General features: G+C 33.9%; 1 protein-coding gene across 1 annotated transcript; it reads left to right on the top strand.

The window, feature by feature from the left end:
- Window positions 1-11,333: 11,333 nt before the first annotated feature.
- LOC140987417 (protein NUCLEAR FUSION DEFECTIVE 4-like) lies at window positions 11,334-13,932 on the top strand. The gene is made up of 3 exons (XM_073455911.1): window positions 11,334-11,723; window positions 11,808-12,610; window positions 13,222-13,932. Exons 1-3 carry the CDS (start codon window positions 11,394-11,396, stop codon window positions 13,691-13,693), a joined length of 1,605 nt encoding a protein of 534 aa, XP_073312012.1. The 5' UTR covers window positions 11,334-11,393; the 3' UTR covers window positions 13,694-13,932.
- The last annotated feature ends 1,901 nt before the right edge of the window (window positions 13,933-15,833 follow it).

Consider the following 15,833-nt stretch of genomic DNA (forward strand, 5'->3'; position numbering starts at 1 on the left):
TGGGAAGTAAATTCACCAGCATTATCAAGTCTAATTTTCTTGATTGTATAATCGGGAAATTGATTCCTCAATTTTATTATTTGAGCAAGTAATCTTGCAAATGCAACATTTCGAGTTGACGATAAACATACATGTGACCACCTGCTGGAGGCATAAATCAATACCATAAAGTATCTGAATGGTCCACATGGTGAATGGATGGGTCCACAAATATCACCCTGAATACGTTCAAGAAACATTCGTGATTCAGTTTAGATTTTGGCTGGTGATGGTCTTATAATAAGTTTTCCAAGAGAACATGCTTTACATTGAAACTTATTATTCTGAAAGATCTTCTGGTCTTTCAACGGATGACCATGTGTATTTTCTATAATTCTTCGCATCATTGTTGAACCAGGATGTCCTAATCGATCATGCCAATTAGTTAATATTGAAGAATTATCAACTACCATGTTTGATTCAATGAGACTTATATGTGTATAATGCAATCCAGTAGGGAGCATTGGTTGTTTTTCAATCACATATTTCTTACCTGATTTATATGTGGTAAGATGCATATATTTCTCATTCCCTTCACTCATTGTTTGACTATCATACCCATGGAATATATATCATTAAAACTCAACAAATTTCTTTTCGATTGTGGTGAATACAAAGCATCATTGATCAAAAATTTTGTACCATTAGGTAANAAAAAAATATGCAATGAAATAAAATTATTGACAATAAAATACAATACAATATAACACACTATAAAACATTATCATACGAATACATAAAAAATAAAATATTTTACATATTTATTCCACCATCAAATTGATCATTATCTGAGAAATCAATCAGAAAATCTCCAGCATCAAAATGAGTTGAACCACTCAAAGGTTCACTGTGTTGAGTAAAGTTGGTCTCCTTTTCTTTTCCCTTTATTGATTCTTTATAAAGTTTACAAAGGTGCTCAGGGGTTCGACAAATACGGGACCAATGTCCTGGAGTACCACATCTGAAACAAGAACTTTCAAATCTTTTTGAGTGATTCTCATTAACACTCATATTCTCTTGATGCTTTTTCTGTGGGTGGTTTGGGACGCTCTTTTGAGATGAGTTATAGAAATAACAAGCTCGATGATTCTCAAAACCACGGCCGCGTCCACGACCATGACCACTTCCACTTCCACGTCCACAACCACGACCTCGATTTTGTCCTTGACCAAAATCTTGTCTATAACTTTGATTTTAGTTTCCAGGTTTAAATTCATTTTTGCTTACGACATTTACTTCCGGAAATGCCATTGAACCAGTGGGTCGTGCCTTATGATTTCTCATTAAAAGCTCATTATTCTTTTCCACAGAGCCATGGGATCTTTTTCGATGAGATATTCGCATTTCAAATATTCATCAAGATGTCAGCGCAAAAATATTATAGCTTTTGCTTTTTCTTGTGATGAAGATATACCATTTTTTTTAATAGTCTCGCTTAGACCCAATGATTCAAGATGCATTTCTACACCGAGAGTCAATGGCATATAATTTTTCCCCGTAATGTCGAGTGCAACAAATTCGAGTTTTGTCAAGTTTGACATGATGGTACTAAAAAAAATTATGATGCATGTTATTAGTTAATGAATATTGCAATACAAAGTAATGGATAAAAAACAAATACAAGCATTCGTAAAAATAAAGAAAACACACGAGGAGGATATTCTCCGATAAGTACAAGATTCGTGAGTATTATAACCAAAATAATTAAAAATAATTTTGTGAAATCCATCTTTTTTTTCTTCAAAAATTTGATGAAAAATAATTTTAGAGAAGAAGAGAAAGTTGGAGTTATTGAATGTGTTTGTGAGATCATATTTATAGGGCAAAAACTAGCCGTTTTGATACCATTTATTACCGTTGATGTACAAGAAAATAAATGTATGTATTTGTATAATTTTATGGTAATAATATGGTGTATATAATATTAGTAATGTTTTAAATAATTATGTATATCATATCACAATATTATAATGAGGTGTCATAAGATATTTTGTTTAAAAACCTTATAAACTTTTATACTTGTCGTATCCTTTACCGGGAGTGTGGGATGTCGTCTTAACATCCTCCCAGGATTTATAACAAGTTTTTGAAAAATTTATTTTATTATGACATTATATTATATATTAAGTATATACACAATAAATAAATAAACAGTAAAATAAATATTATTACTTTTGTTACCTTTTTTTCTGTTTTGGAGCTTGAAAAAATATGGAGGACTTTTAGAGCTCCGTGCTGATAACGTGTTGTGAAAAAGTAAAAATTTACGGTAAAAAATAAAAATCTCAAACTCTCAAAATTATCACACTACACACTTTATAATATTTTTCTCTCAACTCAATTGTGTTTTTCTTCACAAATGAGAGATCTATTTATAGAAAATCTTTACAAATAATCCAAAAATAAATTACATCATTACCTTCATCATCACACACAAATTTCAATATTCAACACCTAATTTTACCTAATTTTCAACATTCAAATATTCAACATTCAATATTCAAATATTCAATATTAAAATATTAAATTTCAACAAATATTATATAAAATGCACTTTTCTGTGTATTGTGTGCTCTACTTCTGAAATAATAATTAATTAATCTTGATTCAATAAACATGCTAACATTTCTATTTATAGTATTTTAATCAATCTCGTAAGTATTTCAACTGTTAGGTATAGTTTGGTACACATGATAAGAGAGATTGATAAATAATCCTTTTATCTCACGTTTGATATCTTTTTATAAAGCCAATGATAATATAACGGGTCTATGATAAATAATTTTATACAAAGATAAAATATCTCTTTTATGAGATGTGATAATTTTAATTTAATGATAAAAAACATCACAAATGATTTAATTTCCCTCAATATATAAAAATCCTAAACCGTATCACATATTTTTATTTATTTTTATATATTATAAAAATAATGGCGTTTTGAACTCGAGATAATTATATAAATGATTTTTATAAATATTTAAAGTTTCCTCTTGTAAAAAAAAGCCCATACCTTTCAACCTTAATATAAAATAAAAATCAAATAAATATTTTTATTTATTTTTATATATTATATAATATGATAATTATATAAATGAACTCGAGATAATTATATAAATGATTTTTATAAATCTCAATAAAATTATTAGTATTACTTGATTAACCTTAAAAATTGATATTTGACTTGACTCACAAAATCAAAGGCTCAATTATCATATTTATATAAAATATAAAATTAGGTAAAAATAAATAAATCATGCAAGCACTGTCGGCGCATGAAGAGATAAAATAATATGATCTCAAGTAACAACTTTGAAATTATAAAATTTATTATGATAAGGTTAATTTTGTCATTACAATTTAATATATAAATTTAATCACTGTTATTAAAATCATATCAAACATTAAATATAATATCCTACAACTTATTTATCCTTATATTATATATCATATGTTTATACTATCATGTGTACCAAACCCTGCCTAATAAATTAATATTCGAATCTCAAAATATATATGATATGAATTTTCAATCATGGAATAAATAGAAACCAATTTTTTCCTTCGAAGTATGATTTCTCAAATTCTTTCAATAGTTTTTTGTAGCTTTCTAATTTTCTATATCTGGATCTGTACACAATTTTTTTTAAATATATATATAATATAAATATCCGGAGATTTTAAATTAATGGAGAAATATGAATCAGAGACGAGAATCCTAGCAACATTGCGAATAATCCACGTTGCGAAACATCTGTGATATACTCAAAATTATGCTATCATTGTGCATAAAAAAATTATATTATGATTAATTTAAGGGTAAATTGGAAATAAATCTCCATACTCAACTTTATCTTAACTCCCTACACCTAAAAAAATTTTCTTTAAACTCCCTAATACAATAAAAATGACAAAATACCCTTATATGCATTAATTTTAGAGTAGGTATCTTGTGAGACGGTCTCACGAATCTTTATCTGTGAGACGGGTCAACCCTACCGATATTCACAATAAAAAATAATACTTTTAACATAAAAAATAATAATTTTTCATGGATTACCCAAATAAGAGATCCGTCTCACAAATTACGACCCGTGAGACCGTCTCACAAAAGTTTTTGCCTTAATTTTAATAATTGATTTCCCTGGACTGTAAATGGTATCAGAGCCTAGGTAAAATTATTTCAAACATACAAATTTATTATTAACAAGTAACTAAATGTTTGAGTAGGAGAATTTTCTCAAATTACATGAATTCGAACCCAGGTTCGAGATTAATTATTTGCAGGAATTATTCCAAAATTTTGGAATATTTGAAACAGGAAGATCTAACCAAGGTTAGATATCAAGAACAAAGATGAACTTATCATAGTTCTGAGGTAAACCTATGATTCAAAATAATAGATTTTTAGAAATAATACCGGATTCCTCTAATATCTCAGGAGATCTAAGAGAAATTCAAAAGACAGTAAAAAATTATGGCAGTATGTTGTATTATGTACCACAAAAAGTGGAGAAAATTCTTGAAAACAAGGAAGAAATTCTTGAAATATTAAAAGAAATTCAAACAAGAATTCAAAACCTAGAACAAAACTCAAGTTCTAGTAAAAAAACTTCAGAAAGAAGGTTACCACCATCCTTTGGTACTGAACCCTTGTTAGATCAAAGTGGGAAGGCCAAAGTCGTGCCAAAACCTTTAACTGAAGAAGACAAAATGATCAATCTAATTAAATCTGTCTCAGAAAAAAATTAATCCGATGACAATTTTAGAAAGAATTGGTCTCTAGGATCTTCAAGATATTGCAGAATCATTTGCAAACCTCAAGCTCGTAGATCTGAAGATGAACACAACAGGGGGTGAACCACCCTCCATAACCTGGTCATCTTCTCAGGAACCACCAAGAAAAAGTGTATGATCTCAAAATATGAAAGAATCCCAAACCGATTTCCATACTGGTGGAGAATCACACCCAACGAGAACAAGGTCAAGGAAGAATCAAATTCTTTTGCACCAAACATCTTATGGGAAATCTGTTTTAGAACCTATACATGCTTATGGGGTTATGCTTAACCTAGATGTATTAGATTTCAAAAACAAAGAAGATCTCATAGATGATTGGACATCAGCTATGAGAATTGCAGCAGGCACACTCGATCTCAATAGAGAATGATTCATTAAACTTTTGGAAATGAGTCTGATGGGATCAGTTAAAATTTCTTGGGACATGACTTTGGTAGAAACCAAAGAATCAGTCATAACCGGAGAATCTCTTAGTGAGATAGCCGGAAGAATGGCTACCCTGTTTAAAGCAAAATTTATAAGGGTAGACTATTTTAACAGTCAAGATACATATAAGAAAAAGAAATATACTCAAGCTCTGTATAGTCTTAAATTACATGATATATGTTTAATGGATGAATATATTATGTTATTCACTAAATATAGATAGAATTTAGGAGTCGAAGAAGATATATCAATGCAACTTTTCTTCGCCAAAATACCAAGTCTCTGTAGAGAAATGCTAATAAGGGAATATGTCCCTGTCAATCCAGATATATTGGCACGAAGAGCCTCTTTCCTCAAAGGAAAATTGGCAGAATGGTGTCATCTGACAGCATTACAAAATAATTACAAACGATTAAGGGGTATTAATAAACGTACTCCTTTGTGTTGTAAAGAAAATGATCTTCCAACAATTATTGGAAGTAAACCACAAAGGCAGAAGAGGAAAAGTTTTAAAACTTATCCTTATGCTAGAAGTGAAAGAAGTTCTTGGAAACCAAGAACAGTTTGGTCTAGAAAAAAGGCCAGATCTTATAAATCTGGGAAAGAAATGGACCATCAAGAAGTAGGATATCATCTCAAGCATCGAGTACCTCTAGAAATACAGGAAAAACACCTACAAAGAAAACTTTCAGAAGAGCTCGCACTAGAGCTAATGAAAGTTTTAAGGATTGTAATTGTTGGACATGTGGAGCAAGAGGTCATATCTCGACCAACTGTCTAGAAAATGAAAAAAGAGAGATAAAATGCTTCGATCCAACTCCGGGTATTGAAGAAGCAGTTTATTATAAGGAACTCATTCAGGTATACCAGTTTGAGGATATTGCCTCATATAAAAGTATATATATGAAGAAGAAGAAGTCTTAAGTCAGGAAGGATGTGATGAACCAGAATCTGACTGAAGACGAGGTGTTTCGACACGAAACACATTAGGATTTGTCTGGTTTCTTTAGCCAGAAAACAATATCTCATAACATGGTCCAAATGATAATGAGATAAAACCCTAGTCTTCAGAGATATCAGGGATTCTCTGCAGGACATGAGGAAAAATTATTAGGAAGTCTTGGCCTAAGAAACAGAAAGCATCATCTGTATTAAGTTTCCAGAAGGAAAATGACAATCCCAATGGAACTTACAGGAAATAGAATGGAGATGCAGTTAATTCCTTCTGAAAAAATTAAGGAAGAATTACAAAAACTCAATATAGAAGTAGCATGAACCATGTCATGAATCCATATTGGAGCAATTCAAATCATGATAAAAGATACTTTTAAATGATTCACCTATTGATATAGCTATATGCGATAAAAGATTCGGTAATCTTCAAGATTCTGTACTAGGAACAATCTCAGGAAATCTCTGTGCAGGAAAAATTGTAGGAGTAATCTATCTCAGAATTGCCTACAATATGGTAGATCGAGATTTTAGTCGAGCTTTGACGTTACATCAAAAATTCAAATAAAAAAGCCTGATGAAAGAAGGTAATAGACCGTATTCTATTACCTATCAAATTTCATATGCTCTATCTAATACACATCATTCAGAATTGTTTATTAGAAACGAGTTTATTGAAATACCTGAGATATTTGGAAAAGTTGCTCAGACAATTTATCCAGAAAGAGCTGAGTTTCCTTTAATACAGGAAACATATATCCAAATACAAAACATACAGATTCTATGGAAGAATCAAAGTTTAGATTGGAATCAAGAAGACTATCTTTTCAAGGAGATAGAGTTAATAGCTACAGGTGGGGAAAAACACCTGTTTAAGAAACCCAACAAGCACTAGAAAGCTTTTCGACAATAAGAAAGCTTAGATGCCTAGAAATATGGAAGGAAGTAGAAATATTATTTGATATTACGAAACAAAAGAATCAATTTCCTTGTAATGTCATATACTATTTAGAACAACCAATGACAGGAACTTACAACGGATTAATCAATATCGGAGAATTTGAAGTTCATATCAAATGAATTTCAGGAAATGAACAAGATCGATTGGTTCTTGGGTTAGAGTTTCTTGAGGAACATAAACCTTGGAAACGTCTAGAGTTTGGAATGGAGTTTTATGACTCATGATAAAATATGGAAAATTCAATGACCACAAGCTCATTCTCGATATGCATTCCAGTAATAATGTTATACGAATAATATAAGGCATAATATTTTACTACTTATATTGACTCAGGTGCTGGAATATGTACAGCAAAAAGAGGAGTTTTTCCAAATAATTTGGAAGAAGAATTACCAAAGATTGCTGGAAGAGATTTCTCTAGAAGAATCTTAATCTTATGTTAGGGAATTAAGAGGACTGAAATCGTAATCGGCGGTGCTGGACAAACACCTTGGTATAAGGTAAAAATACCACCGATTTATTTTCATGATACATGAGCTGTCATTCTGCTAGGAAATAATTTGCTACAAATGTTTAGGTCCTATATACAAGAAAATGATACTAGAAGATTAGTTTTCACAACACTTGTGATCACAAAATCATAGTTCAGCGATTAAGAGAGGCATTTTACAGAAAATTGCCCATTCGATTTCGCAGCAAGCGTGGTGATGACGGAAAACTTCTGAACCCAAAAATGAAGGATTCTAGATGGTTTGGAGAAAAAATGTTCCAACTAAGAGCAGATAAACAACTCAAATCAGAGGAAATAGAATGCCTCAAGATAACTCTACATAAGAATGATGTATAGTTTGAATCCAATGTATTATTAGAAGATGTCAAGAGAAAGATCAAAGAAAATTACAATGAAGATCCATTGGCATTTTGGGATAAAAATCAACTCAAAGCTTGCCTTAAAATTAAAGAGGGTAAAGAGTATGAATTTGTCCGATGCAAGCCTATCCCAATGACATAATTGATCAAAGGGATATGCAAATTATAATGAAGGAACATTTGGACCTTGATTTGATCAAAGCAGGAATTTCGCCATATAGCAGTCCAGGATTCCTTGTGAGAAATCATGATGAGATAAAAAAGAACAAACCCAAATTAGTTATTAATTATCAAAAAATTAATAAGATTCTGGAGTTTGATGGGCATTTTATACCCCGTAGAGAACATCTAATTATTTGCATATGCAATGCAAATATATTCTCTAAATTTGATTGTAAGTCTGGATTTTATCAGATTCGGATGCAGGAAGAAAGCAAGAAATTCACAGCTTTCTCTACACCACAAGGACACTATATTTGGGAAGTATTACCAATGAGATTGTCTAATTCGTCCAAGATATTCTAAAGAAAAATGAATAATCTCTTTAAAGATTATTTCAAATTCATGTTTGTTTATATTGATGATGTGTTAATTACATCTAAAAATATGGAAGAAGATATTATGCATGTTGAGATTTTCTCTGATTTTTGTAAAAAAGAAGGACTGGTTCTATCAGAAAAGAAAGCAGCCATTGCTGCAAGAAATATTGAATTCCTCGGAATAGAAATCGATGAGTCGGGTCTAATTTTACAGGATCATATAGTAGAAAAAGTGTAAAATTTTCCAAACGAGCTAAAAGAAAATAAACAACTTCAAAGTTTTCTGGGAGTTGATAATTTTGGTGGGATGTTTATTAAAAACTTAGCAAAATACAAGAAAGTGTTTAGTTCATTATTGAAAAAAGATGCGAAATTTATATGGACAAAAGAACACATACATGGACTTAGCCAACTCAAAGAGATTTGTAAAAATCTTCCGAAAATGGCTATTCTTCATGATGAAGATGATCTAGTATTATATACAGATATCAGTGATCATTTGTTGGTGGTAGTATTAACTAAGCTCACACCAAAAAGAGAACAGCCATGCAAATATTGATGTTGGCTCTTCTCAGAGGCAGAAGACATAAGATGCCATATCAACGAAAAATAATTTTATGCAGTAAAAAAGACTTTTGAAAAATGGCCATTATTTTTACTTGCGAAGAAATTTACTTTAAAAGTTGATAATACACAAGTAAAAGCTTTCTTAATAAATTTAATAGAATCTAAAGCTGAGAAAGCCAGATTATTATGATGGCAAGTGTTATGTCAGAATTATATTTTTGATATTGTGATTATAAAATCTCATGAAAATATTCTTGCAGATTTTTTAACAAGAGATGGACATCAACGATATCGATGTCATCATAAAAATGCAGAGGCATTTGAGGGAACACCTTGAAATACCTCAAAACGAGTTCAACAAGCTGGCGTTAAACGCAACTTCATCAAGTTAAGGAGGCAAGATGTTAATGTTCAAAAATTCATCAAAGATCCTCCGACAGAAGAAACACCCCTTGTTGCTTCAATAACTGAAGACGACATTTCAATCAGAAGAGCATGGGGTCTATAGGTCTGTCTAACTGAGATGGACAAAAAGTTTTCTTTTAAATTTTATCATAATTTGGTAAACGAATCATTTCTGTTAAATACTATGACAGGAAAAACCACAAGTTTCGCAGAAGATTTATTTGAAAAGAAAAGAAATCTTTTGTGGAATAGCAAGCTGCCGAGGAGTAAAGAAACTCGTCGGAAATTCTGCAACATGGCTCATGTGAGAAGATGGTCAGAACATATCTGTCCAGAATGCCCAAATCAAAAGGAGCCAGAATTTGGCAAAAGCTTCAGACCTCAATCAGACAAGAAGCATCTTGCAGAGACATGACCAAGTGGTGAAGGACCACAACCACATTTTTCTCGAGGACACCAAAAGTTGAAGATTCCTCGACAAAAATAAGTGGACATGTGACTACCATCACTTTTCCTTGGACATAACAAAAGTTAAAAGATACCCCGACAAGAGTTAGTGGGCATTTGATGAGCCCACTAAACGACCAAGAAAACTTGGACTTAAAAACAACTATAAATAAAGAGTAAATGGGAACAAGAAAATCACACAAGATTTAAAACGAAATTCGGAACCAAAGAAAAATGTATGTTACATATCTTAAGGTTTCCAAAATACGGATTAAAGTAGTAAGAGAGCATCTAGTGATTTTCAAAGATCTCTACAAACTGTTAAATGAAGCAGGAAACGAGATCTCATATGATATGATACAAACGTATATCTACTGTTTATGACAAGATATAAAAGCAGAAGAACAAGCTATTGCTAGATTAATAATCTAGAAAAAAGACAACTCAAGTTGAGGGACCATTCAACCATCCACTCAACTCACTCAAGAGATAATGCCAAACATAGCTGGAAGGCATTAAAAAAAAGCTATGGCAAGAGTTTGAAGTCCACAAATCAAATTCGCAAGGGCTTCTATAAATAACAAGACAGAAGGAAGATGAAGGCATCATTCAACCTCTTCATTGCCTTCATCTTCTTTCAAACATTGTAATATTCTCTAGTTTATGTGTGTTTTAGTTTCATAATAGCTAAACAAGTTTCTCTTCCTCTACAGGAGGTTACTATATAATAATATTTTGTATGTTTGAATAAAAGAACTATTGCTTTTGCCCCTCTCATGTATTAGTTTCAAATTGAACTATTTTACTATACACCATGAAGTAGAAAACGAAACAGGGTTGTGCTAAGTGCTGTTGAAAAAATCTGCGTCAGAAACCATCGGTTGCGATTGTGTGGTTGGGCTGTGAGGAGCAGTGTGTAAAACTCGGTGGATATAACTCGACGGCACTCCGGTCAAAGAGGTAAATAGTTCAATTTATTATACGGAAGCATGATGAGCCATTTATACAAAAAAAAATCGACCATTTGAATATGGTATATAAGCTGGAAACTTTGCATAACTGCATGTCTTTTAGGCTATATCTTTAAGAACATGTTCGATAGGTATTACAATGTCACGTATCAAATTCAAGAAAAATAAAAATATTTTTGAAAATTTTAAATATTTGGGGAGTTGAAACAAAGATTTAGTGGGATAGGAAGTAAAGAGAAAGATAAGTTAGAGAAAAGGGAGTTTTTTTTTTTTTTTTTAATAGAATTTCTTGTTCACGAATTACTTCACTGTCACCAACTTCGAATAATCGTCGATATATTATATATCTATGCCAAAAGCCAGAATTTCAATAGCCATAGTTCCCCATAAGGACCACTGAGGAGTGTTCGTCTTCGAATGGGCTTGCAGTTCTCGCCTGCGTCCCCCACCGGGAAATGGCTGGGGTTCGTCAGTGCCGTATGGGTGCAGGCAATCTCCGGCAACAATTACACCTTCTCTAACTATTCTGGTGCACTTAAAACCCTTATGGCGCTCACACAGCTCCAGCTCAACAATCTGTCCGTCGCAAAAGATGTGGGCAAAGCATTTGGAATCCTTGCCGGGATCGCCTCCGACCGCCTTCCTACACCTGTCATCCTTCTCATAGGCTCCGTCGAAGGGGTCGTTGGGTACGGCGTTCAGTGGCTAGTCGTCAGCCGCCGCATCCAACCACTTCCATATTGGGCTGTAAGTGTCGAATCCCTCGTTTCCATTGGATGGTCATGACCTGGTTTTGCAACTAAATACATATGGTACATGTAATTCGTGCAGATGTACATATTTCTGTGTATGGGAGGAAACAGCACGACATGGATGAACACGGCTATTCTGGTGACGTGTATTCGCAATTTCCGTAAAAACCGGGGTCCGGTTTCAGGGATTCGGAAAGGTTACGTCGGTTTGAGCACCGCGATTTTCACTGACCTTTGTTCCGCGCTTTTCGCCGATGACCCATCTAAATTCCTGCTAATGCTGGCTCTAATTCCCTTGGTAGTTTGCATGAGCGCCATCGTTTTCCTTCGTGAGATTCCTCCCTCGTCCTCCGCCGCCACGGAAGACGAAGATAACAAATTTTTCGGGGTAGTTAACGTTCTCGCTGTTATCATCGCGATTTACTTGTTAGCTTTCGATCTTACAGGAACTCACGGCCGTCTGTTTTCGCAAGTATTTGCTGTCATACTTTTGGTTTTATTAGCTTCTCCTCTAGCAATTCCGATATACATCTTGGCTAAGAACTTGATCCGGTCGAATTCGAATACAGCCGACGTAGAACGAGAAATCTCTAAACCACTTCTGAGCGCGTCAAAGGTGGAAGCAGAGGCGGTGGTAGAGAAGATACGGCCGGTGCTGGAAGGCGAGCACACCATATTCGAGGCTTTGAGCACTGTAGATTTTTGGATCTTGTTTGTGTCGTTTTTATGTGGAGTCGGTACAGGACTCGCTGTAATGAATAATTTGGGCCAAATGGGCTTGGCACTCGGGTATTCTGATGTATCCATTTTCGTTTCGCTGACCAGTATCTGGGGATTTTTTGGGCGGATCCTTTCCGTGTCGGTTTCGGAATACTTCATCAAGTAAGTCAACATCATTACATTTTGCATCTCACATTTGCTAGGTGTCACGAGGAGCTAACACAACGTAAAAGTTTTAGAAGTTTTTCGAGCAACACTAGGCCACTTTCAATTGGGAGGGTGCGGACAGCTTATCCTTTACACACTATTGCTGCATCAACATAATTTATTAATATTCCCTTAAAAAAAACAGTTCTTGTTTTAATGTTTCTTAAAAAATAATTATTCTGTAAATTTTATATAAATTGAAAATGGGATTTCCAAGATAGTATTTGCGCCCTTTGATGGCCTCCAAAAGTCTCAATGAGTTTGGTGGATCAGTAAATATCTCCAAAGGGCCATTAATGTTTATTAAAATTATTTTACATATATATTTTTTATTACAACGCATGCAGGGGAGGGGATCGAACCCGGAGAGGTAACCAGCTTAAGCTGGTGGGTGAGACGGGCTAAATCCCGGTCTCTTATTTTACATACTTGAGTGTAGTAGACTTCAGATTTAGCCTTAGCTATTGTGACACTAGCGCGATATGGTTGGGATCAAGTTTGAGTACTAGTGAACCAAAGTTTCTTTCAAATTAATTCACTATGCTTTTTTGGTTCCAAATTTACAGGAGGGCTGGAACGCCTAGACCAATATGGAATGCAGCATCTCAGATTCTAATGGCTGTGGGATATATCACGATGGCCATGGCTCTGCCAGGATCACTCTATGTCGGTTCCATAGTGGTCGGGATTTGCTACGGAGTTCGTCTCGCTGTCACGGTTCCTACTGCATCAGAGCTATTTGGCCTGAAATACTATGGTCTCATTTACAACATTCTTATCCTCAACCTTCCACTCGGCTCGTTCCTCTTCTCTGGATTGCTCGCGGGACTCTTGTATGATGCACAGGCTACCGAAACCGCTGGGGGTGGCAACACATGCGTTGGAGGACACTGTTACAGGATGGTCTTCGTGGTTATGGCAATTGCATGCATCATAGGATTCGGTCTTGATGTTTGGCTTTCTGTTAGAACCAAAAGCATTTATTCCAAGATTTATGCTACCAGAAAATCGAAGAAATCGTTTAATGGCCTATCGTAATGGCGAGCCGAGAATTCCATGTACTTAAGTTTCAGTCTATATATATTTTTCGAGTTATTTGATGGGATTTTGTTCAAGGTTTTCTATAAAATTTGAGGATGTGTGTGTAAGAGGGACTGAGGGGAAATTTCCCCGTCTAATGAAGTCCCAATAAATATTCATTATTGTACTTGTGAAGGATTCTTGTTTTACCTCTGATACACGTATTCAGTTCACTTCATGAAGCCGCCATTTCTGGACTTGTATTCCTCCATTTGAGAATAAAGATTGAATCGAATTGCATCTGTAAACTAGTTACAAAATTGGAACCAAGGAGGAAAAATTGGCCAAACTTGCATTAATGTTCTTGCCAGTAAAGTTGTCCACTAAAAGAAAATTCGATCTCATAGTTAGCTTAATTTAAGTTTTGATCATATAAATAATCAAAGTTTGAACTTATCATTGGACTTTCAGTTATATATTATCAGAGAGTGCTGACGTGCTGTTAGATATTATTGATATATGTCAGATATTACTGATGTGTTACAAAATATTCCAAATCTTTGATTTTTGACTTTGATATGGTGGGGTGATGACTGCTACTTCACCATGATACAATGAAAAATCATTTTTATGAGTTCCTTAATCGATGGATGAAATGATGTTACGACTTTTCATCAAGAATTGTTAATACTAGAGACGTGATAATAGTAAATCATTAGTAAATTTAGAAAACTTTTAGTGCTAATATGGCTTTATTTTGTATTTGTTAATTTAGCTTGGATCTAATTTCAGCTATATTTCTATGTATGTTTGTTCTCCCTTTGTTAATTCTAACCTTAGGAGGTAGTACAATCAGAGAATCAATGCCAGCAGGTATGTTCCATTCTTCAGAGGGGGAATATGATAAATAGTTTCCGTGTATGCCAAAGCCCATACATTTGTGGTATAATAATGTGAGCACAATTCATATATGTCTATACCATGGTGACAAGCAGCAGCAATAACATGTGAACACGGAAGTTTATCAATATCGAAAACTCGACAACGACATGTTCTTCCATTTAACTCTACGACTGCATCATGACCAACTCGAATGACGTGGTATTCACAAGTATTTATCTGAACAACTTCCATTTCTGTGACTTAACAAATCTTGATCGCAAGGTCGTCTCAGCCCATGGAGTAAGATGTTGTGTTGAAGCAACTGTAGCTTTGCGATGCTTATTAAACCACGATGAGATAAGACTTTGAATCACATCCAACAAAGCAATCATTGGTAGCTCTCATGCAAACACCAACTTTGAATTGATTGATTATGATTCATTTGTTGTCATAATATTATACCGAGAACTAGGAAAGTATGCTCTTGCCCATTTTTCTCTATCAATACTGCCCTCGAGATATTTTGTGATACCTGGATAGCTGTTTTTCATCTCTTCATACAATTCATCAAACTCAACCTGTTTATAAGCTTTAGCAGCTCGCATAAAAAACACAATTCCACTACCTTCGACTTTGGCCCTGACTTGATGTTTTGTCCAAGATGCCACATGCAATGCCCATGTCGTGCTTGCTTGTATATAGAGGCAAGACCATTGATGATTCCTTTATATCTGTCAGAAATAAAAACTAACTCAACATCATCAGATATCAATTCATGCAACTTTTCAAAAAACCAAGTCCAAGATTCTTCGCATTGATACTGGTGGCGATTTCCATCTTTTGTTGTGCCTATCAGTAAAACACCTTTATATTTTCCTGTCAAATAAGTACCATCAACTGATATCACCTTCCTCATATATCTAAATCCTGCAATACATGCAAGGTAGGCCAAAAACATATATTTGAAGCTATCATCTTCGTTGACCTTCAAATGTGTTGTTGACCCTGGATTCACTTGTTCAATCATGTACAAATATGCAGGAAGTAATTTGAAACTTTTGACAGGATCTCCCCTCAATTGATTTATGGCAAGCTGGTTCCCCTTCCAAGCTTTAAAGTAGCTAATCTCGACACCCTTATTTTGCATCATTGTTTGTATTGATTTCAAGGCAAGCATTTTTTGTTGTCCTCTGAATTTTTCCACCAACATATCTGATACTATAGCTGCACTTGCTTGTCGGTGCCTCTTTTTCGATTAGTCAGATCACAAGTATGT

This window comes from Primulina huaijiensis, chromosome 11 (assembly GCF_012295235.1).
Source record: "Primulina huaijiensis isolate GDHJ02 chromosome 11, ASM1229523v2, whole genome shotgun sequence".
NCBI lineage: Eukaryota > Viridiplantae > Streptophyta > Magnoliopsida > Lamiales > Gesneriaceae > Primulina > Primulina huaijiensis.